The sequence below is a fragment of the Elephas maximus genome, chromosome 12 (genome assembly GCF_024166365.1).
Source record: "Elephas maximus indicus isolate mEleMax1 chromosome 12, mEleMax1 primary haplotype, whole genome shotgun sequence".
NCBI lineage: Eukaryota > Metazoa > Chordata > Mammalia > Proboscidea > Elephantidae > Elephas > Elephas maximus.
The window spans coordinates 84459343-84486932 of NC_064830.1; the positions used below are offsets into that span (position 1 = coordinate 84459343).

Sequence of the window (27590 nt, forward strand, 5' to 3'; positions counted from 1 at the left end):
ACTGTTCAAGTCACAACATATCGAGCTCGGGAATTATTTAGCAATGTATTTCCTTCAAAAGGTGGTAGTGGTTGTTAGTTGCCATTTGAGTCAGCTCCAAATCATGGCAGCTGTAGGGTCATGCTATTCAGCTATATGCACTCCCTCCTAATGGAATCAACTTTGCTCTTCCCTCAAGCATGCTGGCGATGATTTCGGGATGGACTCCAGGCTAAGGCACAAAACTGGGAGTGGCATGACTGGGCCAGCAGGCAAGGCTGAGGAATGCCTTAGCAACAGGAAGGAATACATCTGGGCCTAGACATGAAGTCCCTGGGAACACTGACTGCCCAAGGATGTGGGAGAAAAACAATGAGCTTTGGTCCCAGTTGGAATGGCATATAAGATTGTGTCCCTTGCTAGGTGGCTGCGGAGCACTAAACCGGTCCAGCCACCACCCTGGGCCATGGTCCTGTAAGTAAGCTTCCCAAATAAACCATACATATGTCATGATTGCTGGTTCCGGAGTCTTTCTTCGGTCTCTTGGAGATGCAGCTAACCTCGGGTTGAGGTGCAGCTGGGTTGTCACCCAACAGCAACATTATGTATAAGAACAAAACATTGCCTGGCCCTGTGCTATCTTCATGATCGTGGTATGTTTTAGTCCATTGTGATAGCTATTGTGTAGTGCCTTCCAACCTAGGGAATTCATCTTCCAGTACTATATCGAACAATATTTGGTTGTGATCTGTTAACTTTTTCACTGGATGATTTTTAGATCACTAGGCTTTTCTTCCTAGCTTTAGTTTGGAAGCTCCACTGAAATCCATCTACCCTGGGTGAAATTTGAAATACTGGTGGCATAGCTTCCAGCATCATGGCAGCACACAAGCCACCATAGTATGACAAATTGACAGATGGGTGGTGCCCAAAATGTTAGTAAGCCACAAATATTTTCTGGTTAATTTAGTGTGAGAATGTCCATGGCCAAATATCTTATCTGGACATAATATTCGAGTGTGAAGAGTCTGTCATACTAACCCCACTGTACACTTCACATCCCGGCCGTACTATGCTTCTTTCATTCCCTCAGACTCAACGTAGACCAGGGCTTTGGAAATGCTAGTCCATCTGCCTGGAACACAGAGTCTCCTGATCTTCACCTGGCACCTTATTCATGCTTACGGGTTCAGCTTAAATGGAACTTCCTCTGAGAAGCCTCGTTGATGACCCACAAGGATATTAAATCCCCCTGACCTACACTTGCCCTATCGTAGCATTTACCAGCCCTTTTTGCTGTCTTAGGTAGGGTTCTCAAGTAGCAGAGCCTGAGGCAAGGATTCAGATGTATGTGATTTATTGAAGGAGTGATCTTTAGGACAAAGCCATAAGGGATTATGGGAAACAGGATAAGGAAAGGCTGTGTTTCTCAAAGTGTGGTTCCCCAGAGCAGCTGCATTAGCCTCACTTGGGAACTTGATAGAAATGAAAATAGAAACTCTGAGGATGAGGCCCAGTAGTCTGCCTTTTAACAAGCTCTCCAGGTGATTCTGATGCATGCTAAAGTTCGAGGATTACAGAGGAAGGGAAAAAAGTCAAGCAAGGATGTAGTCTCAGGTAACATGTAGCCTTGACCTGATCCATGGGGACACTGGAGCATAAGTTACACCCCAGAGTTGTCCTTTCCTCTGACAAGAGGACAGCCTTTTGCACCCCTGCATTGGCACGTCATCGACTGCAGGCTGATCGTGGGGAGTGGGGGAGGGTAATTTTTTTGGAGTGGTAGCTCCTATCCCACTGCTGTCAAGTCAGCTGAGGGCAATTCTCCCAAGAAAAAGGCAACAGTGACCAGGGGGAGGGAGTTACATAGTCCAACCCAGGAAAGGGGATCTGGATAGAGTACCAATAGCATCTACTATGATTGTTCTTGCCCTTCAATTATCTCTGTCCTCTTCCATAAACTGTGAGTCCCTGGAGATAAAAAGCAATGTCTTTCTTGCTTATTATTGCCTCACCAGTGCCCATCACAGTCCATGAAACTTAACAATTAATACAATTCCTTGTTTATTGATTAAACAAATGCTAATTGAGTGTTTACTGTTATTCCTGGGCATTTTTCTAAAACAAAACAAAACCTGTTGCCATTGAGTCAATTCGGACTCATGGCGACCACACGTGTGTCTTATTAGAATTGTGCTCCATAGATTTTTCAATGGCTGTGACATTGTGGAAGTAGATCACCAAGCCTTTCTTCTGAGGTCCCTCAGAGTGGATTTGAACCCTCACCCTTTTTGTTATTAGCTGAGTGCTCAACTGTTTTCACCATCCAGGGACTTGGCGCTGTTAAGGGGCTTTTAATTTAGTTGTGAGCAAGGCAAAGCACCTGTCCTCATGGCATTCTTTTGCTGTAGTTGGGAAGATGGCAACAAACACATGTATACATACATATATGTACTTATGTGCACATCTCCATGTTATAATGTCAGGTATTGATAAGTGCTATGAAGAAAAACAGCAGAGGGAGAGGGTAGAGAGAAGTATGGGATGTTATTTTAGACAGAACTGTTAAAGAAGGATTTTCTTTTCTTTTTCTTTTTTTTTTTTTATGGGCCTGTCTAATCTTTGGCTGAAGGGTGAAACTTAGGAGTGACTTCATTAGAGAGCTGAGAGGGTGTCTAGGGGCCATGCTCTCAGGGTTTCTCCATTTCTGTCAGGCCAGCAAGACTGGTCTTTCTTTTTAAGTAAGAATTTTGTTCAACATTTTCTTCAGCTCTGTCTGGGACCCTCTATTGTGATCCCTGTCAGAGCAATCGGTAGTGGTAGCCAGACACCATCTAGTTGTACTGGACTCAGTCTGGTGGAGGCCGTGGTAGATGTGGTCCATTAGTCCTTTGGACTAATCTTTCCCTCATATCTTTAGTTCTCTTTATTCTTACTTGCTCCCAAAGGGGTGAGACTAGTGGAGTACCATAGATGGCTGCTTACAGGGTTTTAAGACCCCAGACACTACTCAACAGAGTAAAATGTAGAACATTTTCTTTACAAACTATATTCTGCCAATGAGCTGGATGTTCCCCAAGACCATTGTCCCTACAGACCTCAGCCCAGCAATTCCATCCCTCAGGGAGTTTGGATGTGGCTATGGAGCTTCCATGACCTTGCCTTGTACAAGTTGTACTGTCTTACCCCTAAAGAAGGATTTTCTGAGGAGGTCACATTTGAGCTGAGATAGGAATGAAGTGAGGGATTAAACCATGAGAATGTCTGGTGGCAGCAACTTTGAAGTAAATTTGAAATTATTTTAAAAATAAACATTTTTATAGAAAAATGAATGAGGAATGAGCATTTCAAGCACCAGGAATAAATGGATGAATCACAGGAAACACCTGGCACTTCTGCAGTGATGAAGCAGGAAGGGTTTGGTGGGATGGATGGACAGGTGGCATGCATCTTACTGTTTTTGTTTATTTTTTTAATTAACTTTAAACATTTATCAACATATATGTGCACACAATTTTTAAACATCAAATATTATAGAAAGGATGATAATGAAAAACAGCTGTCCTTGTCCTACCCCAGTTCTTCTCCCCAAGGGTAACACAGTTATTCATTTCTGTCTAAGTTTAACTCATTTCAGTCCAGTCTCTGATCTCTTTTTCTCCAAATACACTTGTAGAATAGTTTTATTTCCTTTACTAGTTGTCTTTGTAACTTTCAGTAATGTGCTCAAACTTCTAGTTCTCTCTCTATCAACTATAGACAATATCTCTTGGTTGTTATCTTTGAAATGTCAGGGTGTTGCACCTTCACCTTTCCTAACTTCTTTCCACCACCCAACTTATATCACTGTTCTGGATGCTAAGAACCTAATTTGCAAGTACCTGGATGCAAGAGAGAGCATAGGGGGTTTTAGGGAATCAAAAAAGGTTTGTAAGGCTTAGGGTTAAATGATGATGTGAGCATGTGTTCTACAACCACGTTTCGTTTTGTTTTTTTCTGTTGGTTGAATCTAAAAGTAGAAAACTAATAAGTAGACCATAGCGCAAACATCAGGTTGAATTTCAAGATGGCAGGGACTATGGTACTGGTCCATGTGTGCTTGGTTTTCATAATCTCCTTGACTTACAACAATATGGGTGCCCTGAAGAGCTTTTCTCTTTTAACCTATGCCCCAGCCTCCTCCTTTGGAAGAAGGGCATAGACAACAGGTGAGGCTGGTTCTATACCATTGACACCCAGCCCAGTCCCACTTCTAGCAGAAGGCTCCAATATATTCTGAGCAACAAAGCCTACCATATTGTCTTCTCATTCATGAGCATCTTTTACTTCTGAGTACATAAGCATCACTGGAGTGGCTCTGAAGGTGAACCATGTGAACTATAATAGAATCTTCAGAAGTGTCACAGAAATTCCTCCTTCCCTGAGAAAACTGTCTTTCCTTCCCCAACTCACAGGGGGTGGTCCTGGTAGCACATGACCCAAGCTCAGCCAATCAGATCATCTCTCAGAAATTTTGAATTGGGACTAAAACTGCCCACTTTGATCTGGGTTGGTTTCTTGAATATAGATGACATAAGAACTTAAAATCTAGCTTTTATCTTGCAGACTGTAGAGTAGCGAAGGCAACAAAAATTTAAATTAAAAATAAATTAAAAGGAGCTGAGATGAAAAATGGAATGGCTCCCAAGACTCCTAACAGTTTTTATTTCCTGATTCCAGCTCCTTATTGAGGCCTGATTGTATCTTTGCCTTTAGGGTCCTTGAAACACTCCCATGTCTTTATACCAAATCTCCCCTTTTCTTAAGCTAGCTTCACTGAGTTTCTGCTGCTTACAGCCAAAATGCACTATCTAATAAAATACTCCATACTCTACTACGTGATCCTTGCACATGGAAACCACACCTATGTATCTTTCAAAGTGCTGAGCAGGCTGCCTTGCACATAGCAGGTACTCAAGAAGCATGTATTGAATTGAATCAGCCGTCAGTACATGACACAGTAAATGACACAACCACTTTCAAGGGGGCACTGACCCTTGTGACGTGAGGGAAGCTCTGATGTGTTAGAGAATGAATGGGAGAAAGCACACACAGATACAATGTGTCAGCCACAGCACTAGCTAAGAGCTCAATGGAGGGGGAGGGAGCAGCCTTCATAAGAGAATCAAATGTCAGCTTCCAGCTTCCTGAATGCTTCCAATCTCCTGCCAGATGAATAGGATCAGAAAGGGTCATCAGCAAACACAGAGAACAAGTCTGACTCCATCACTAAGGAGTGATAGTGCTTTGAATCTCTTGGGTCCCTGAATGATCTGGTAGAAGAGCCCTCTAGTGGTGCAAATGAGCAATAGTATTTAGGCTTTGAAGCAAATTCTACGCACCCAAGTACACACACCCACATATTCGATTGAATGAAAGGATGAGGTCACCCCCTAGTAAGCGGGGAGGCATCATCGGGAACTAATTGACGGCCTCCCTGTCCCCTCACTCCCACTCCAGTCAGGTGTTCTGACTTGCTCCAAATGCAGGTTCAGGACTTCCCACACTCTGTGATCGGCATTGGTCCTGGGCAGGAATCACACACAATGAGCCTGCCTCACCAAGTCAAAGACTCAGTATAAAGCTCTATTCTTGCAACATGTGTGCCTTTCTCTTCTTCTGATTAATTGCCCTCATCCCAACCCAGCATTGTCACATTCACCTACCAAACTCCTGACCCCTTCCCCCACTGTCCCACCTGAATGCCTGATTCTTTCTGCTGGACCTCCTGGGCACCACACCCTGTCTCTCTGGGCTTTTCTGACAGAGCTGAGAGGGTGGGGATGGAGCTGCTCTTGTTTTACTGAGGATCTGGTGAATGGAGTGATGAGGGGGGGATACTCTAAGTTCAAAGCACATTGAGTTTTCTTCAACGTGGCCCTGCTTTGAGAGAAGTCCTTTTTACCCCTGTTTGATTAAGGGGAAAACCAAGCAGATCCTGAGATGGCTATTTTGGTCACTATTAATTATTTCTTTTATTTAAGTTTCTGAGAGTGGGAAGGGAAAATTCCACTAATTAAAAAACTACCCCCAGAGAGATCAACTTCACCTCCATGTTACACATGGCTTTTTCCTAAAAAAAAAAAAAAAAAGAGGAGTGAGGACAGAACATCTTATCGAAAGGCAATTTTTCCTTTTAGGAAAAACACTAAGTAACTTGTTGAAGGTCTTGTACACATTTGCCCATTATTTCCTGTCATTTTCTTAGGGCGTGGCTAGCTGTGGTCTTTTGTCTATCTTATTTTGAATATTTGGTAAATTTTCGGTATTTCTATTTCCTGCCCACAAATCGGCATTTGTGAACCATGGTACGTGTAGATGCGACTAAATGCACATATGCTGACACATCTACATATTCAAGCCTACACTATGCCTACACACAGGTGCACACACACACACACCAACATGCACTCAGCTATGTATTTGCAACAAACACCTTCATATGGCCCACAACATACCTGTATTTACGTACCTGCTTTACTTCCACAACAAAACCCCAGGCATTCAGAACTCATAACTAAATTGAGCATAGCACAGGTCTACATTCAAACAAACTTATACGGGAACTACACAGTCAAGCCTATGCATGACCTTGCATGTGTATCTAGCGCCAAGAACCAAGTTTTTCAGTGACCTTAATGCCGAAATAAAAGTCACAAAGTTACCTAGAGGCTGTGAGTTGTACTTGACAACTCGTCCATATGTTTCCACTTCTCAGTCTTCTGAATAGAAGCTTTCAGAGATGGCACCATGGGAGTACATGGTCCATGATTATCTCCTATTACATGTTTTTCCCAGCTCAATAACATTCGAACATTACAGTTGGTTGTGGCCACATCAGAGACTGTAGAAACAACTCAAACAGCTTCGCTTCCAAATTCCTGACCACTTGTCATCAGTCGCATCATGCCACAGGGAAAAATAATAATAAATAATAGTAAAGGCAACTCTTAGTCAACTTAGTGTGTACCCAGGTATAAGCCAGAATTCCAGTTCCAGTTGCCATCAAGTCCACCCCAATTCATGGTGACCCCATGTGTGTCAGAGTAGAGCTGTGCTCCATAGGGTCTTCAAAGACTGATTTTTCAAAAGTAGATTGCCAGGCCTTTCTTTCAAGGCACTTCTGGGCAGACTCAAACCTCTAACCTTTTGGTGAGCAGGCAAGCACATTAGCCATTTGCACCACCCAGGGACTCCATAAACAAGAACAGATAGTAATAAAAAGCTAGTTCAATGCTGATCTTTTGCAATATTGGGCCTTTCCAAAGGAGAGTCTCATTAGCTTTCAGGTGTGCAATCTCATTTGCATTTTGAACTAATAAGGAGAGCAGACCTAAGTTCCCCTGCCTCATGATCTGACTTAGACAAGAATATTTACAAAGGAGCATCCCAGGGACTTTTGGAAAGAACCTGACATTCTCAGTGACTCCTCCACCTTGAATCCATCACCCCCTCAAACTCAGGGGTGTTAAAATATATAACAGCATATTCACAGACCAAAATCTCACACATTCTGCCCAAAGTCCCTGTGAGGTGTACAACAAAGTCTATGTACATTTGGCTCTTTTGGTCTTTTAGGAATACGTGATCATATGTATATGAACAGTTCCGGGTCTAATCTGAGCACGTTGTCTCCGGTGTAAACCACAGCTCCAGAGAAAGGAGGGTAGACATATTGGTTTGTTTTCTGGGGAACCAAATTGAGACAGACTATACACAGATGTGACAACACTTTTTGCCCGCCCAAGTGAGCCATGAAACTGTCGCCCGGATCAGCTGGTCCCTTTAAGAAGACTCGGTCTTTTGGGTCTTCTCTCTCCCCAGTGGGCTCCAGAGGTGCCCGCAGCAAAAGGCAAAGTTGCCTGGCTCATTGGCTGGGGGAGAAGCCGCTTTGGGTGGGAGCTGAGAGCGAGCCAGAGTGCGCTGCGGGCTTCTTTCCCCTTCCCCTTTCCTTAACCCTTCCCGGAGCGGAGGGACAGAGTCGTGCTGCAGCGCCAAGGAGCCCGGGCGCTGACTACCCTGGGCTCCCGAAACTTTGCGCGGAGCGTGGGCTTGACTGGGCAGAGCCGAGCCGACTGGCTAGCCTGGGAATCGCCGAGGGGAAGGCGGTGGACAGCCCCTTCAACACTCCGGGTCTTCAGCCCCGGCGCTAGAAAGGAGGGGGTGCAGCAGCGTTAGCGGAGCTGTCCCTTCAGCACCACAGACCTTAAAGCCTGGGCGTTAGGAAGGCGGAGGCGGGGCAACAGGCGGGGAGCTGTCCTTTCAGCACCGCAGACCTTTGCCCTCCGATGAAACCACTCGGCCCCCGCCCCAGGACTCTTGTCTTTTCTCCAGTTTGAGCGGGGGTGTCGGGAGCAGGCAGAGAGCTTTCCTGGGAGGCTGGGGAAGCGGTGAACACTCTTCTCAGCGATTCGCCTCCCAGCAGTGCTATTTTTTGCCATCCGCCCTCACCCCCAGCACACGCGCTCGCACACACACGCACGCACGCACACACACACAGACCTCTCTGGATTTCTTTGCCTTGACTCTCCCGGGGCTGTGAGGAGCCAGGCGCATCTCAAACCGAGCTGGCAGCTGCAGGCACCGGAGCCATGCCCTGCATACACCCTCATCCTTACCAATCTCGTGAGGAATGAAAGGAACCGAGGGATACACAGAAGGCAGCAGCGATGTGGACCAACCCTCTGAAGCCTGCACCCTTCCGAGGGCCATAGGCAACCCAGGGAACTGGAGCAAGCTCCAGACAGGAAATCCCAGCTCTCCCAAAGTCCCCCTGGATACTGACAAAAGGAGACCCGAATTGTTGGAAGAGCCTGCACTAGGTTACACAGCTGCAGAGTGATTTTCCCGTCTGTCACTGACCCTCCCCCTCCAACTCCCAGCCGTCCAGAGTACCATGAAGAATTATGAGGATGTGTGACAGAGGTATCCAGATGTTGATCACTACTGTGGGAGCCTTTGCAGCTTTTAGTTTAATGACCATTGCAGTGGGCACTGACTACTGGTTATATTCCAGAGGTGTGTGCAGGACTAAATCTACAAGTGATAATGAAACCAGCAGGAAGAATGAAGAAGTAATGACCCATTCCGGGCTGTGGAGGACCTGCTGCCTAGAAGGTATTTACAAATTCCTCTCAATAGCTCCAAATAATTTAGTTTCTGATGTTTTGGTGGGTGTTTGGGGGAGAAGGAGGCAGTGATGGGGAAAGAGGAATAGTTCAGACTGTTGCTGAGAATGTGCAGGTGTCCAGACTCTGTTCCCAGTAAGACTGATGCTGTATGGGATGAAGGGGTTGCATTTTGTTGATTGTTTTTGGTAGAAGCTTCATGAGAATGAGATTTCTTGGCACTCTAGGCAGCTTCTGCAGTTGATAAAATCTTAAAATCTAAAATCTTCAAATCCCAAATCCCTAAGCGTGTTGTGAACTGCTTTGATCTCTGGCATGTGATGGGGTCTTTGGCTTTGCTTAAATTGAATTTCAGTGGTCATGGGAAAGAAGTGAGAGAGAAAGGCAGAGGAGAGGAAGGAGGAGGAGAGACTCCCTGACCTGGCCTGGCATGCTGAGATAGTTCCTTATTTCTCAACACAGTCTTATCAGTTTCTTCTGAGTTTGGTCTGATATTTTCATGAACTTCCATTGCCAACCAGTTCCAGGGTGACATACCAGATCCCCTCCCCCACGCACATATGTTAGGAAAACTTCCTTATTAGTACATATTTCACTATTTTGGATCAAAAGAAAACTGAAGTCTTGGTATTTGGTATCTGCTTGTCTTCTTTCTTGCATCATTCCCAAACCCAACAAATATATTTCTATGACATTTCCAGAAGATTTATATTCCCAGAATTGAAGCTTATTTATACCTTCTAATTCTAAAAATCAGAGGGTTCATTCTAAATTATACTGAAGAAGACAGACTGGTTTTAGAATGTAAAGTCCTTGGGTAGCCTGTCTCACTAGCAAACTTGCTTTCCCCATACCAGGAGTCACTCTCAGCATCATTGGGCTATGTCTGGGATTTCAGTGGAAGTAAACAGAAAGATAAAGAAGAAAACCAAAGCTCGTTGGAGCTTGAGGGAAGTCACTGGATTAGAGAGGCAATAGGGAGTTTTCTTAGGTTTCTGAGGCATCTGAGGAGCTTGTCACAGTGATGGGCAAGGAGATCTGGGTTTCCTCTATGCTCCTCTCCCTGCTTGCCATTGGTTCTTCATGCCTGCATTCCCACTGGCTGGCATTTGTCAGGGTTTCTTGGGAACTTGCATTTATGTAAATTGCTTAGGAAATCATGCTATGACATCACTTGCTAGTGTAATATTGCATCATTCGCTGGACTTCTTCCCATGTCCTGACACCCTGAACAACTGCTGTCTGGACTGTAGCACTACTACAATTGATTCTGTTTCCAATGCAAATTTGCAACTGGTGGAAAGCCCAGGTATGAAAAGATTGCTTTAAATGCAGCAAGGATCACCGTGCTTGAAGTCAGAAAATGTAGGTAATGCTATAAACTATCTGTGTGACCTTGGCCAAGACATTTATTCTTTCAAACCCTCAGTTTATTAATTTGGGGAAAGACTAGTTTGGGATAAGTGATCTTGAATTAGTACTATCCAAAACTCATACAGTATCCAGCATACTGACAGAAATTCTATAATTCCTTTCTAAACATGACAAAAATCATAATATTTGTGATCAGGTATGGTGAAGTCATTCAATTGCCTTAGAGAAATTCCAGAATTCCCTTTTCTTGTTGACAATGAGGAATTGAATTATCCTCTTAAAGCTATGATTTGGTGGATGTTTTCATGTCTACATGGTTCTAGGAACGGCATAAAAACCTGAGGTGTTTCTCAAGCAAAATGGCACAGGTATATACCATGTCTCAGTCATTTCCAATTCTTCTGCCTCTTGAGACTAAACCTCAGAATGCACTATTAAACACCAATTTGGGCTTCCCTTATAATGCTGTATGGAAAAAAAAAAATCTACTAGAGAAGTAGAGGGGCCTAAAATTCCTAAATCCTTGTTCAGAATTTCTCAGCTGATGGTTGATTTCACATCCAACACCATACCTTACACCTACAATTTGTACAAGTAATTGGAACTCCACCTAGGCATTCTAGGCCATAGTGGGAAAACTGAGAATGTGAATCAAGAAGGAACTAAATAAATCTAAAATGTGTCCTTGGGCAAATGAATTCTTTTGAGAACATTTGTTGCTGTCTCTAAAATTTGCCCCAGCTTTGTTGTTGTTGTTGTTACCTTTATTGGAGTATTAAATACAGTAAGATGCACAAATTTGAATGAATCACAATGAATTTTTAGCTATGTATACACCCATATAATCAACACCTAGATGAGTTTCATTGAAATTTGAAGGCAAGATTCTTCTTCGTGTGCTGAATACATCAAGGTATTTGCAGGAGCCTCTGGTTTCTGCATGAGAAGACACATGCAGTAGGCCACATTCATCCTAGGCATTTTCATCCCCTGCTGGAATGTAGGTTTACAGCCATCTCCTTTCGGCATTTCTTGTCTATTCCAGAGCCTCAGCACCCTCATTTTCTGGCTTTTTAAGTGTCAAAGGATAACAGGGGAATCTTATAGCTCAATTTTCTTAGAGATCAAATTAAAAGAGTCCGTTCTTTCATTTTTTTTTTTTCCTGGGCAATTTCTATATGTGTAGTTCAGTGACGTTGATTAGATTCTTCATGTTGTGCAATGATTATTACTATCCTTTTCCAAACTATGCTCACACCATTAACACAAACTCAATGCCCCCCAAACAAAAATTCCCCTTTCCCTCTCTCTCCCACTCCTGGTAACCACTACTAATCTTTAGTTTCTATATATTTGCTTATTTCATGTAACTGAGACCATACAGTATTTGTCCTTTTGTGACTGACTTATTTCCTTCAGCATGATGTCAAGATTCATCCATGTTGTGGCATGCATCAGGGTCTTCCATACTTTTTAAGAGCCATAAGAGAAAGTGGCTATTTTGTCCAAAAGAAGATCACGCTCAAAAGGGACATGACAGCTGTCTGCAAATATCGAAGGGCTGTCATATGGAAGAGAGAGATTTGAAATGTTCTGTGTAGCCTCAAGGGGGTAGAAGAAGGAGCTGGAGGAAAACAGGTTTTACCTCAATATAAATAACTATGTGGAATGAGGAGTTTTAGGAGGTGATGAATTCTACACCAGTGAAGATATTCAAATATAAGAAGATTATATCACTTGTCCCTAAACTTGACTAATCATCAGAATCACACAAGGAGCTTCAAAAAAAAAAAAAAAAAATTCTCAAGCCCCACACCTAGATTCTTTGCTCCCATAACTCTGGGGAGGGTGCCTAGAACCTGAATTTTTAAAAAAGTTCTCCAAGCAATTATGATGTTAAAGCCAACATTTATTGAATATTTACAGTGGGCCTAGGGGTATCTATGTGTGCTAAGGAGAAGCACATCCCTCAAGTGAGAGAAAGGATGTTTCCAATTTTCATTTCTATAACCCACAAGAACGTCATTCATATGTAGCACTTACTGCATGGTAGTATAACCAACAAGGGTTCTTGACCTGTCTTATTAGCCCATCTAAATAAGACCGACGCCACACCAAGGGAAACAGAAAGTGGAAACTTATTGTTTGCGCAAACAAGGAGCAATGTGGGGCCTAGCAGTCGAAGGACCACACACTTGCAGCCCCAGGGAACTTTGGATCTTTTATTCCTTCCAGTCCCCAGGGGACAGGATTGGCACCCAAAATTCGACACCCCGGTCCCTCCCATGCCCATATGTGGAGATCCAGGTGCTGAGTCATTTGCAAAGGAAAGGAATTTTCACTTTGCAAACTGGCTTCGCCAGAGCTGTGTGCTAGAGAACTTCTTCCTCTCAGGGTGAAGTTCAGGTCGCGGTCAAGTTCCAATCCACCGGCGCTCCGGTTCTGCGCGTGCTCCGACCGGTTTGCGCATGCGCGGGATTTTGGCGCCAAATTCAAACCGAGGTTAGGGGCAGCACGGTCAGGCCAGTTAGAAACCCGAGTTTGGCAGGCTGCTAGGGTGGAAACTAGCTGAGCGGGGGAAGCCTCAGCGGTCGCTTCAGTAGCACTGTTCTAAGAATTTTTAAAAATTAGCTTTTCATCTTCCAAGGAGCTCAGTGATGTAGGTACCATTATCACCCTCATTGTACAGGTGAGAAAACTGAGGCCTGAAGAAGTTTTATAAGTTGCCCAAGGTCACACATGCAAAAGCAGCAAAGTGCTGGGGTTTGAACCCAGGCAACACTGCCTCTCTGAGCATTTGCTAGAGAATGTCAATTCATGCTCTGATGGACAGTTTGTTACTGGTACAAGCATTAGCTCTTGAGAATGTCGACACACACAGGATTTTCCATTCGAAAGGCTCAGATCTCAAATCACTCAACATGCCTGTGCAGCACCCGCAGGGGTTCAGAAGCCACCAGACAGGCACAAACTTAACAGACATAGACACCCCAAGCCCATTGTAAATACCCAATAAATGAGACAGGAATGTCTCAGGAAGGGACATGCTTTGAATGAGAAAAAAATCGACCTATGTAGAGAGACACCCACGCTAAGAAACCCAAACGAATGCCTGACTCATTATCTGGAAGGCATGCGAGGCATTTACAAAGTAGGGCCCCAACCTGCTGCGTGCTTTCAATGGCAGCGTGTGAATTTGAATGAGAACGTGTTCAGTATGTGACTCTCTCATTAAGAAAACCTCTTGAAGTCCTAGATAAAATCAAAGCAATGTATTTAGATAGTAGAAAAATCCTCTGGCCTAGTAGCAAGGAACCCTGGGTCCTAATCACATTTCTGTCACTAACAGTTACGTGAATTGTGCATGTTATTTTCCTCCTTGGGACCCCAGTTTACTCAGTTCTAAAATGAGAGCTTTGGACAATATTAGGGAATAACAAGCCCAGTTGTCCACAAGGACTAGGTAGGTAATGTAATATGTGAAACAAGAATTTCAAAGTCACCTTAACTCAATCCTGTTGCAGGGGAAGGGGGGATATCAGTACATATAAGGAGATGAGTGGTAACTGAAACTTGGTCTCAGTATGAGAACAATAGGGGGTAGTGGGGACTGTGGCAAATTAGAGAGCACAAGCCCCATCTAAAAGGCAACTATTACTTGGCTTGAGTTGATTTTTACACTGAGGAAACGTGCACAAAACATGGCCCAATCTTCCAAGTAAATAAAAGCCAGATACTTATCCATATTTTTACGTAAAATCTCTTGATTTTTAAAATGTTGGCAACTAGCTCAACTTTTTAAAAACACAGCACCAGCCAAACCACACTCACCTTGTAGTTGAATTTGACCCATGGGTCACTAGTTTGGAGCCCTGGAAATTATCTAAAAGAAACTTTTAATCCAAATTTCTGATATTTTCACATTTGATTCCTGAATTGCTCTTTATTAGTCAATAATCACTTTCCTGGCTCATTAAAAAATTAGCTACTAAGAAAAGAAAGCCCCTGAAGAATTTTAGGATGAGAAACTAAAAATTATGAAAAAGAGGCTTAACATAATATTTCTGCCACAGATGGGCCTGAATGTCACCAAACATCTGGCTGAAAATCCTGGAAAAAAAAAAAAATTAGTCAGTCATTAGACGTTCCCCCATATTTCCAAATCTCCAGATGGTTGACTCTTTTCAACCAGATGGGGTTCCAGCTTTATTTATGTGTTCAGAAGCCTTTGGGGGAAGCTGCAAGGATATGGTTGAGGACAGGATTGAGAGAAGGACATGACGTTTGTTGAACATTTTCTATGTGCCAAGCTCTGTGCCAGGTGCTTTCACATATGTTTTGTATCTCATATCTCCCCCAGTAGAATATAAACTCTATGAGGACAAAGATTCTTGTTTGTTTGGGGGACTGATATATCCCTAGAGCTCAGAAACAGAGCCAAGTAGTTATTACTGCCCATCTAGTCCTGGCTTTAATGTTGCATCTTCCCTTGTATTCCCTCAGAAGGAACCAGAACTTTTACTGTCTTCCCTACTCCTGACCCTTTCACTTCACTCTTTATTCCAACCCCTGAGGCCCAAGAGGCAGAGAAGAGAAAGAGGTGAGCTGGAGTCTTAGGGAAGGATGGGAGTAAGTGATTTAGTCAACTAGTGCTGCTATAACAGAAATACCACAAGAGAGTGGCTTTAACAAAGAGAAATTTTTTTCTTCACAGTAAGGTAGGCTAAAAGTCCAAATTCAAGGTGTCAGCTCCAAGGGGGAAGGCTTTCTTTCTCTGTCAGCCTTCTCATCAATCTTCCCCTGGTAGAGGAGCTTCTCAGGTGCAGGGACTCCAGGTCCAGTGGAAGTGCTCTGTTCCTGGTGCTGCTTTCTTGGTGGTATGAAGTCCCCAACTCTCTGCTTGCTTCCCTTTCCTTTCATCTCTTGAGAGATAAAAGGTGGTGCGGGCCACACCCCAGGGAAAATCCCTTTACATTGGATCAGGGATGTGGCCTGAGCAAGGGTGTTACATGGCACCCTAATCCTCTTTAACCACAGGCAGAGATTATGATTTATAACACATAGAAAAATCACAAAATGGAGGACAACCATGCATGGCCTAACCAAGATGACCCATATTATTTTTGGCAGACACAATTCAATTCATTACAGTAAGTGACCATATTTGGGAGCATGGTTGTGGGATTGATCAGGATTGGAGATGTATAGGTTGGGGTGTAAATATGACTAACATTCAGCCAGAACATGACCCTGTAGCCATCCTGGCTGTTAAAATGTTGAAATACTTCAGTACATGTTGGCAAAGAGCATCTGATCCAAGTCCCCCACCTACCCACCTCCACCACTGCAGCTACCCTAGCTTTTCTTGGGACATCCCAGACCTCCCCAAGATCCATGCTGACTGGCTGGTCTTGTGCCGGACTGATTGTCAAATGTTTTGACTCTTACTACTAGTTGCATCATTGTTATTGGAATGGACCTACACCTCTTCTTTCTTTCTCAAGCCCAGGCCTCTACTTTCTGATTCTAGGATTCTACCTATCTTAGGAGGCAGATGCTCTTAAAATACCCCTATTTATTTCATCACTTGAAATTTTATTTTCTGGATTAGAATAGAGGCAAGTGATCTGAATTCCAAGGTGGGGAAGACCAGTGTGGGTTATTAGCATGGGTTAGTAGTGTGAATTAGTAATGTGTGGAGAAAAAATCACCAGTTGGAGTCAAGACTATTCTGACTCATAGTGACCCTACAGGGCAGAGTAGAACTGCCCCATAGGGTTGCCAAGGCTGTAATCTTTATGGAAGCAGACTGCCACATCTTTCTCCTGCAGAGTGGCTGGCGGATTCGAACCACTGACATTTTAGTTAGCAGCCAAGCACTTAACCAGGGCTCCTCAAGAAAAAATAAAACAAGGATATAAGGCAGAAAGAGAACTATGTCCTTTTAATGTTCTCATACAGCAATGTCTAACAAGCTTACCTTAGGGGCATCTGATTCTCTGGGGGAATGTAACTTTGTTTGAATTTGCTTTTATTATAGATTCAAGTCCAGTTGCCGTATAGTTAGATGTTACTTCGTAGAAAACTGGGAAGATGCTCATGAATGTTTTATTCAGTAGAGGTGCAAAGATTTCTGTTCATTAGAGGTGATAACCCCAAATGTTGTGGACTGACTACCCTCTAGGACATGAATCAGTTTTATTTCTAATTTAATAATCTTATTTCAGAATTTCTTTTACTGTGTGTGTATATAAACCCATTGCCATCGAGTTGATTCCACCTCATAGCAACACTATAGGACAGAGTAGAACTGCCCCATACAGTTTCCAAGGGTATAAATCTTTAAGGGAGCAGGTTGCCACATCTTTCTCCCTTGGAGTAGGTAGTGGGTTCAAACCACCAACCACCGGTCGGCAGCTGAATACTTAACCACTTTGCCACCAGGGCTCTCCAATGAAGCCAGTTCTTCTGAGGTTAAAGAGAAGCCTGGAAAGCTCCCAGGTTGTTTTTCTCCCCTCCTCCCTGGCTCCACCTCTGATCACGTCAGAGTCTACTTTTTAAAAGACGGGCCCTAGAAGCTTGAGTTGTTTCCTTTTGGCTGTTGTGAATAATGCTGCCATGAACATTGGAGCAAGCTGGAACACCAGAACAAGAACAACTACCTGTTTGAGTCCCTACTTTCAATTCTTTTGGGTATATACCTAGGAGTGGAATTGCTGGATCATATGGTAATTCTATATTTAACTTTTCGAGGAACTGCCAGTTTTCCACAGCAGCTGTACCATTTTACAATCCCACTAGCAATCTCCACATCCTCCCTGACAATGAATTCTTGATTCATTCATTCTAAACAATATTCATTGACTTCCTGCCTAGACAAATGACAAGTTAGCATTCTTACACCACTTCTGCCTCCTCTCCTCCATTTCCTCCTAGCTCCTCAGTGAGTTACCTGTGGCTCCAAGAAGAGTCATTCATGAAGATCGAAGACTGACATCTTATTCCTGGGTTGGGCGTTTGCTTAGGCAGCTCATCTGTTCATGTGCCTACCTCAGCAGAGGAACTGGAAAGAAATGGCAGGGCTGAGAGAGGGAATGGCAACAGGGAAGTCTGTTTGAAATGGCAAGGTTTTGTGAGTTGAGTGGACCTGGTAGAAGATAGCTGAGTGAAGAGCCAATGTTATTCTCAACAAAGAGAGATTGAAAGCATTCCCCCTGAGAACGGGAACCAGACAAGAATGGCCATTATCACCACTCCTATTCAATATTGTATTGGAAATCCCAGCCAGAGCAACAAGGCAAGAAAGGGAAATAAAGAGCATCCGAATTGGTAAGAAAGAAGTAAAACTATCCCTGTTCTCAGATGACATGATCCTATACATAGAAAACACCAGAGATTCCACAAGAAAGTTACTGGCACTAATAGAAGGGTTCAACAAAGTGACAGGGTACAAGATCAACATACAAAAATCAGTTGGATTCCTCTACACTAACAAAGAAAACTCAGAAAAGGAAATCAAGAAAATTACCATTTACAGTAACTCTTGAAAGGATAAAACGCCTAGGAATAAACCTAACCAGGGACATAAAAGGCTTATACAAAGAAAACTACAAAATGCTACTGCAAGAAATCAAAAGAAAAGCATACCATGCTCATAGATTGCAAGGCTTAACATAGTGAAAATATCAATACTACCTAAAGCAATCAATAGGTATAATGCAATCTCAAACCAAATCCGAATAGCAGTCTTTAATGAAATGGAAAAACTAATCTCCAACTTCATATGGAAAGAGGTCCAGAATAGGTAAAGTATTATTGAAGAAGAAGAACAAAGTAGGAGGCCTCACTCTTCCCAATCTCAGAACTTACTGTCCATCCAGCTATGGACAGCTGATCTTTGACAAAGTTTTGAAGTCCATTCAGTGGGGGAAAAAGTGGTCTCTTTAACAAATAGTGCTGGCAAAACTAGATATCCATTTGCAAAAAAATGAAACAGGATCCATACCTCACACCATACACAAAAACTAACTCAAAATAGAACAAAGAATGTTAAACTTAACACTATAAAGTTCCTGGAAGATAACATAAGAACAAAGCTAGGAGTCCTAATTTATGGCATAAATAGACTATCAATCTTAAGTAAAAATGCACAAACAACAGAAGATAAACTAGAAAACTGGGGCATCCCAAAAATTAAATATGTATGCTCATCAAAAGGCTTCACCAAATGAGTAAAAAAAGAACCTACAGACTGGGAAAATATTTTTGGCAAAAACATATCTGACAAGGGTCTAATCTCTAAAATATATAGAAAACTACAACACCTCAAAAACAACAACAACAAATCCATTAAAAAAAAATGAGCAAAGGACATTAGGAAACACTTCACCAAAGATGACATTCAGGCAGCTAACAAACACATGAAGAGACGTTCCCAATCATTAGCCATTAGAGAAATGCAAATCAAAACTGCAACGAGATACCATCTCACCCCTGCAAAAACGGCACTGATCAAAAAAAGAGGAAACAATAAATATGTGTGTGGGAGGTTGTGGAGCGATCAGAACCCTTATACACTGCTGGTGGGATTGTAACACGGTACAACCACTGTGGAAAATGGTACGGTGCTTCCTCAAAAACCTAGAAATAGAAATACCATATGATCCAGCAATCCTACTATTAGATATATATTCTAGAGAAAAAAGAGTAGTGACACCAGTAGACATATGCACACCCGTGTTCGTTGCAGCTTTACTCATAATAGCAAAAAGATGGAAACAACTTAAGTGTCTATCAAGGAATAAAAGGATAAGCAAACTGTGGTACATATGTACAATGGAATAATACGCAATTATAAGATCTTTGCTGCCAATGAAAATATCAGCAGTTTGAATCCACCAGCTGTTCCTTGAAAACCCCACGAGGCAATTCTACTCTGTCCTATATAGTCGCCGTGTGTCAAAATCAACTCAACAGCAATGGGTCTGGTTTGCTTTGGGTTTTACAGAGTGTAACGAGGAGTCTGAAAAATATAACATGGATGAATCAGAGGACATTATGCTGAGTGAAACAAGTCAATAACAAAAGGACAAATACTGTATGATACCACTTTCATAAAAAGTTAAAAATAGGTTTACACACAGAAAGCAACATTCTTTGTTGGTTATCTGGGATGGGAAGGGAAGGGAAGTAGAACTGCTTACTAGATAATAGACATGTATTAATTCTGGTGATGGGAAAGGCAATACTCAGTACTCAGTACGGGGAAAGTCAGGGCAAGGTGACCAAGGCAAGTGAAGACACTGTGAGGTATGTAAGAATAAAGGACAATGACGGTAACTACTAGACCATATACAGTTCTTCAACAACAGTAATACCAATAAAAAAAATTTTGAGTGGTTACATAGGTATGCAATATAGATGGAGGAGGGTATATGGGAGGGCATGTGAGTGCATATATGAGTATAGCTGTGGGTATTTGTATATACATATTTGTATGTTGCATGTATATTCATACGTATAACAGAACACATAGTGGGCACAGCTATGGAAACTTCTTAGACATACCCAAACACCTCATGGCACTGAGCTACTGAGTTTGAAGGCTAAGGACTGTAGTCTCAGGGGACATCTAGGTCGATTGGCATAACATTGTTCATAGAGATAATGTTCTACATCCTGGTGTGGCGAGTAGCATCCGGGGTCTTAAAAGCTTGCTAGTGGCATCTAAGATACAAGTATTGATGTCTTCCCATCTGGAGTAAAGAAGAGTGAAGGAAACAAAAGGCTCAAGGAAGCAGCCAATCCAAAAGACTAATGGCCCACACGAACCACAGCCTCCTCTAACCTGAGACCAGAAGAACTTGATGGTGCCTGGCTACCACTACCGACTGCTCTGACCAGGGACATGATAGAAGGTTCTAGTTAGAATGTGAGAAAAATGTAGAACAAAACTCAAATTCATAAAAAAGGCCAGATGTAGTGGAATGATAGAGACTGGAGGAACCCCCAAGACTATTGCCCTAAGATACCCTTTTAACCTGGAACTGAAGCCACTCCCAGAGGTCACCTTTCAGTCAGATAATAGATTGGCCTATAAAATGAATAACACCCGTGAGCAACGTGCTCCTTACAACAATCAACTATACGAGACCAAACAGGCAACATTTGCCCAAAAGCAAAGATGAGACGGCAAGGAGGAGCAGGGAAACTGGAGGGACTGAAACCGGGAAGCCAGAGTGAAAATGGGGAGAGTGCTGGCACATTGCCGGGAGAACAATGTCACAGAACAATCTGTGTATGAATTATTGAACGGGAAACCAACTTACTATGCAAACTTTCACCTAAAGCACAATAAAATGTTAAAAAAAAAAAAAGAAGAAGAAGAAGATAGCTGAGAGAGCAGCTCATTAAGCAAAAAAAAAAAAAAAAAAAAACCCTAGCCAGGGCTGCGTTATGTTTGCATTGATGTTGCCCTACATTGGTGCCTAGCCTAGGAGTGAAGCAGGGGGCTGAAAATCAACCTGTGTTTCACTCACCGACACCCCATTCATTAGTCCAGAACTGTGTCCATCCAAAGAAAGGATGGCGTTTTATAAATGTCAACAAGGTGCAGTCCCTGGTAGCATGAGGCAATGAGATGCCAATGGTGGGAGTCCAGGGAGGATGAGAAAAGCTGGACCATAGATGGATGTTCCACATCAGGGAAGCATGCAGTGGGAAGGCCCCACCCACCAAAACCAAACCAAAACCATTGCCATTGAGTTGATTCCAACTTCATGGCGACCTCATGTATTACAGGGTAGAACTGATCTGTAGGATTTTCTTGGCTGTAATCTTTATGAAAGCAGATCACCAGGCGTTTCTTCCTTGGTGCCACTGGCTGGGTTCAAACCACCAACCTTTAGGTTAATAGTTGAGTGTAAAGCATTTGTGCCACCCAGGGACCTGGAAGGCCCCACAGGACCCTCCAATAACCCATGTATGTGCCTGCACAAGAGAGTTGACATGCAGATGCTCACCACACAGAGAGAACTGACAATCAAGTGTTAGCTGGAGAAACAGTAACAAGGAACAGAAAGGTTTGCAACCTCACTCAGTTAAATGAAGTGGCATTTTGGCTTTTTCTTTTTTGCTGCTCCCTGCTACAACGTAACAGAAGAGCTAGAACCTAAAAGAGGAGAAGGAGGGATAGAGCTTTGATTTGGATATGCAATTGGAAGTTTTAAACACAACTGGAAGCTTTAACAACCAAGAGTGAGTGGAAAGTTAGGAAGTCTTCCCCAAAATATCATCAAGGAAATGATGGCTTGATAGAACACAGCCAAAAGCCAAAATGAACTGTTGCATGTTTATACCTCACTAAGTTGAGATCAATAACGAGGATATATGTCACCCATGCTTTGTCTCTAAGGTTCTAGAAGTGGAAAGACTCAATGGTGTATATATTGCTATGATGTGTAACTATATCACAGGAGTGGGCAAACTGCACTCCACGGGCCAAATCTGGCCTGCTGCCTATTTTTGAATGGTCCATGGGCTAAGAATTTTTCTTTTTTCCGAATTAATAGTTTTTTTTTTTAAGCAGTTTTAGATTTACAGAAAATTTAACAAAGAGTACAAAACCTATGGGTTTTGACAAATGCATAATGTCAGGGGATATATGTGATACCGTTACAGTATCATACAGTATAGTTTTAGTGCCTTAAAAATGCCCTGTGTTCTACCTATTCATTCTGCCCCTTTCCCCCACCCCTACTCCAAACTCCTGGCAACCACTGATCTTTTTACTGCCTCTACAGTTTTTGCTTTTTCCAGAAAGTCATAGAATTTGAATCACAAAGTATGTAGCCTTTCAAACTGGCTCCTTTCACTTAGCAGTCTGCATTTAAGGTTCCTCCATGTCTTTTTATAGCTTGGTAGCTCATTTCTTTTTATCACTGAATAATACTCCACTGTATGGATGTACCACAGCTTATCCATTCATATACTGAAGGACATCTTGGCTGCTTCCAACTTTTGGCAATTATGAATAAAGCTGCTATAAACATTTGCATGCAAGTTTTTATGTGGGCATAAATTTGCAACTCATTTGGGTAAATACCTTGGAGTGCAATTGCTGGGTCATGTGTTAAGCCTATGTTTAGCTTTATAAGAAACCGCCAGCCTGTCTTCCAAAGTGGTTGTATCGTCTTGCATTCCCACCGGAAATGAATAAGAGTTCCTGTTGCTCCGCATCCTTACCAACATGTGATGCTGTCAGTGTTTTGGATTTTAGCAATTCTAATAGGAGTGTGGAGTCTCTGGATGGTGCAAAGAGTTAACAGTCGCAGTTACTAACTGAAAGGCTGGAGGATTGAGTCTACCCAGAAGAGGCTCAGAAGAAAGGCCTGGGGATCTACTTCTGAAAAACCAGTCACGAAAAATCCTATGGAAGGCGTACACCCAGGAGAAGTGAAGGTGAGAATGCAAACAGAAACCTGTATGTCGATGTTCAGTGCAACACTTTTCACAAGAGCCAAAAGGTGGGAACAACCAAAAGGTCCATCAACAGATGAATCAATAAACAAAATGTAATACAGTAAAATCTGTGAAAGCCAGAACCTGTGTAAGTGGAAACCTGTTTGAGTCAGGAAACTCAAATATTCTCCACTACAACGAGTGATAGAAAAGTGTAAGACTGTACCTTGTCAAAGGTGGAAACCTTGCAAGACCTAGATAAAAGAGGCAATCCCATTGTGTTCCTGCTCTAACAGATTTTGCTGTATATTCACACAATGTATATTATGCAGCCATAAAGAGATGAACCCTGAAAACTTTTATGCTGAGCAAAACAAGTTGATTGCAAAAGAACAAATACTGTATGATCTCCCTTAAATGAAATAATCAAATATATAGAAACCAAAAATTATTAATGATTACCAGCCATGGGAGGGAGGGAGAGGAGGGTTTTGTTTGGGAGACACTGATTTTATGTTAATGGTGGTAAAATATTTTAGAAAGGGATAGCAATAATGGTGGCACAACATAAAAAATGTAACCAAGGTCAATGAATTGTAAATGTGGAAGTTGTTGTGTTGTTGTATGTTTTGATGTGTATATTTCCAACACAATTAAAAAAAAAAATTCCTGTGGAACACAGTTCTACTCTCACAAACATTGTCACCATGAGTTGGAATTGACTCATCTGCAATTGGTTAGTGGTGCATCATTGCTGTTTAATCTGCAATTTCCCAATGACATATGATGTTGAGCATTTTTTTCATATGCATATTTGCTATCTGTATGTCTTCTTTGGAGAGATGTCTGTTCAGATCTTTTGCCCATTTTTTAACTAGGTTGTTTGTTTTCCTATTGTTGAGTTTAAAGGGTTCTTTATATTTTGGATACAAGTCCTTTGTTGGTTATGTGTTTTGCAAATATATTTGTCTAGCCTGTGGCTTGTCTTTTCATTCTCTTAACGATGTCTTTCACAGGGCAGAATTTTATGTTTTAAAGAAGACCAAGCTATAAGTTTTTCCTTTCATGGATCAAGATTTTAGTGTTGTATATAAAGTCATTGCCAAATCCAAGGTCATGTAGATTTTGTCCTACATAATCTTCTAGAAGTTTTACAGTTTTGTACTATACATTTAGATTTATGATCCATTTTGTGTTAGTTTTTGAAACCTGTAAGGTTAGTATTTAGATTCTTTTTTTTTTTTAATGTGGATGTCCAGTTGTTCCAATACCATTTGTTGAAAAGACTAACCTTTCTCCATCAAATTGTCTTTGCTCCTTTGTCAAAGATCAGTTGCCTATATTTGTGTGGATCTATTTATGAACTCTCTATTTTATCCCAGTGATCTGTGGCATAGTGGTTAATAGCTCAGCTGGTAACCAAAAGGTCAGCAGTTCAAATCCACCAGCCATTCCTTGGAAAACTTCTGGGGGCAGTTCTACTCTGTTCTATAGGGTCACTGTTAGTTGGAATTGACTCTACAGCAACATGTTTGGTTTTTGGGTTGGATCTATTTGTCTATTATTTTTCCAATACTACACTGCTTTGATTATTGTAACTTTGCAGTAAGTCTTAATGTAGGGTAGTGTCAGCCCTCTGACTTAGTTCTTTAGTATCATGTTAGCTATCTTGGGTCTTTTGCCTTTCCATATAAACTTTAGAATTAGTTTGCTGACATCCCCAAAATAACTTGCTGAGGTTTTGGTTGGGATTGCATTGAATCTATAGGGCAAGTTGGACAGAACTGACATCTTGGTGATACTGAGGCTTCCTAAGCATGACATGGAATATCTTTCATTTATTTAGATTTTCCTAAGAATGGTTTCCACATTTTTAACTGCTTTTTAAAAAATCAAAAGAAGGATATTATATTGTGACATAAAAATGATATGAAATTCAAGTTTCAGCGTCCATAAATAAAATTATGAAGTTTTTTTCTTCAATAAATTAGAATGAAAATTTATTTTCTCTTGTTATATATGTATATAGCATCTTTGATACTGCTACTTGGGCCATAAAGCCTAAAATATTTAATATCTGGCCCTTTAGAGAAAAAGTTTTCCAACCTCTGTAACATCTCACTGCAGAGACACATAGGATACTAAAATGAGATTTCATTTCTAGAAATGTGCTTTGTTTTCCCAAGAGTTATCAACTTGTTTTTCTTTGTTCTTATACTATTTGCCTTCATCGTAGGCTCTTCGTCCAATCAGATGTTCTGTTGAGTGCTCTTTCTTTCCTAGAGAACTGTCACTTATCCTTTACCCAAGTAGTTCTCACCTTCTTCCTAAGACATGGAGAAACTGAGAATCATGAGATCCTCCCCTTTCCGATGTTCTCCAGGAAAATGTAACCCCTACAAGGTATATAGAGAACAGTATCTGTTAGGACTGCCAAGAGAAGAAACCTTGAAAGCTAGTGTTTCTCCTGGCTATGAAAAGCAAGGGGACTAGAAAGAGATTTGAAGATAGACTCAATTATAGATATATACTGATTATATTGGAAACCCTAGTGGCAGAGTGGTTAAGAGCTATAGCTGCTAACCAAAAGGTCAGCAGTTCTAACCCACCAGGTGCTCCTTGGGAATCCTATGGGGCAGTTCTACTCTGTCCTCTAGGGTCACTATGAGTCAGAATCGACTCAGCAATTATATACAGTGAGGGTGAAGTAGATGAGGTATGCAGTAGTCAGTGGTATTGGGAGTCTAGAGAGGGGTACTCATCAATATTTTTCCATAGATGAGGTTCAGTATGCTAATGATACCCCCTAATAAAAAAACTTCATGAAAAATATTGTGTGAATAGGCTATTTTCTGGAAAGAATCTCATACTCCAAAAATGTTAAGAATCACTAATACAGGACTTAGGACAAAGATGAAACCTGGAATGACATTTAGTATCATTCAAGCATAGATGGTACAGGCAGTCCCCAGATTACGAATGAGTTCTGTTCCTAAATCTTTCTTTAAGTAGAATTTCTTAGTTACAGTTTGTGTCTAACATCAATTAATCAAATGCTTGCCTTAGTATATAGTATATGGTGTGCCTTTCTATGCATTAAAAACATTAAAGAAACTCTTCCAGATGCACTAAAACATCTTTAACACAATACAGTAATAATAATAACAATGCTTTGATGTGCACCTCAAAGTAGCTCTCCTGTTTGTTATTACAGACCATGGTACGTACCTTGAATTTTTAATATAATAGGTTTTACAGGGGTTGGTTCGCCAGTTGTACGTAAGTTGGACGTTATAGCCTGGGGATTGCCTGCAATAGAAGACATGAAAGTACATGAGAAATGCCAGAGAAAACCCAAAGCATACAAAGTGGGAAAATGACAGAACCCTAAGTAACATCAACATATATGGGGCAAGGAGAAGAGGAGCCAGTGGAAATTGAGAAAAGCAGAGATGAAGGAAGAGAAGAAGGATTCAGGATTTTACCAACATTTCGAGGGTCTACTGAGGCTTGCTCCCAAATCATGCAGATGAACTACAGCCAAATCTAGTGTTAGAAACTCTTCAGCCTAGCCTAGGAGAGCTCCCTGCAAGGCAGGAGGCTCCCCAGTGACCTACTTCCTGAGTTTGCCTAGGGGCCCCACTTCCAGGTTAAGCCTGCCCGCTTCCTGGAATTATCAGTAAGCAAGTGCACTGCTGATATGGATAGTGGCTGCTGCTTCCCAAGCAGCTGGAGAGGAGGAGGAAGGGCCGTGAGAATCTCCGAAAGAGATTCCAAAGAAAGAGTAAAAATAACAAATAGTAAATTAAAAAAATGGGATTTGTAAACTTTCACTTAAAGCACGATAAAAATTGAAAAAAGGAAAAAAAAATTTAATGGTAAAAATAAACATTTAATGAGCACTAACTCTATGCCAGGCTTTAGTTATGGTGGCAGATTCAAAACTCACTTCTGGGCTGGCCCCTGAACTTTTACTTATTTATCTAACAAACACATATTATATCCTAGGCACTGTTCTAACTAATTGCTTTACAAATATTATTTAAAGCTCATGACTTCCTCCAGGGGGAGTAAAGACTACAACTCTCCCTGTTATACAAATGAGGGAACAAGGATCCAGAGGGGAACAAAGATCCAGAGGCAGAGCTGGGATTCAAACCAAAACTCCAGAATCCATCCATCTTACCTCTACCCGGGGCCACCTTTCATTGACTGTGCATGGGGTTCATGGGGTACTCACCCAACTATCATAATATCTCTGTTTATTAGCACTCTTGTTACACCAATAAGAAGATGGAGGCTCAGAGAGGCAAAGTAGCTTGCACATGATCACACCAGTAGGTGGTGGCAGGGCTGGGACTTGAACTACAAGCCTTACCCTAACTATCACGCTGCACTACCTTTTAAGAGCTCAAGCCTGGTGAGTGGGTCTCCTAGGACCTGACAAATCCCATACCAAGGAGAGCTTGGTATCAGGTGCTATCTCTGGACCATTCAATGATTGGAAATATGGTGAAAAAAATTAACCCAACATTTACCAATTTTTATCCTAAACCCAGAAGGCAAGGTGAAAGAAGAGAAATGGTAAAGCCAACAAGATTTAGGCACTGT

The 27590-nt window shown here is 41.9% G+C and overlaps 1 protein-coding gene across 1 annotated transcript in view; it reads left to right on the forward strand.

The window, feature by feature from the left end:
* The first annotated feature begins 8716 nt into the window (after nucleotides 1–8716).
* CACNG3 (calcium voltage-gated channel auxiliary subunit gamma 3) overlaps nucleotides 8717–27590 on the forward strand; it is a 111646-nt gene continuing 92772 nt past the window's right edge. The window contains exon 1 of the mRNA XM_049903486.1: nucleotides 8717–9135. Coding sequence (XP_049759443.1) covers nucleotides 8925–9135 — 211 coding nt within the window. The 5' untranslated portion in view covers nucleotides 8717–8924. The remainder of the gene's footprint in view (nucleotides 9136–27590) is intronic.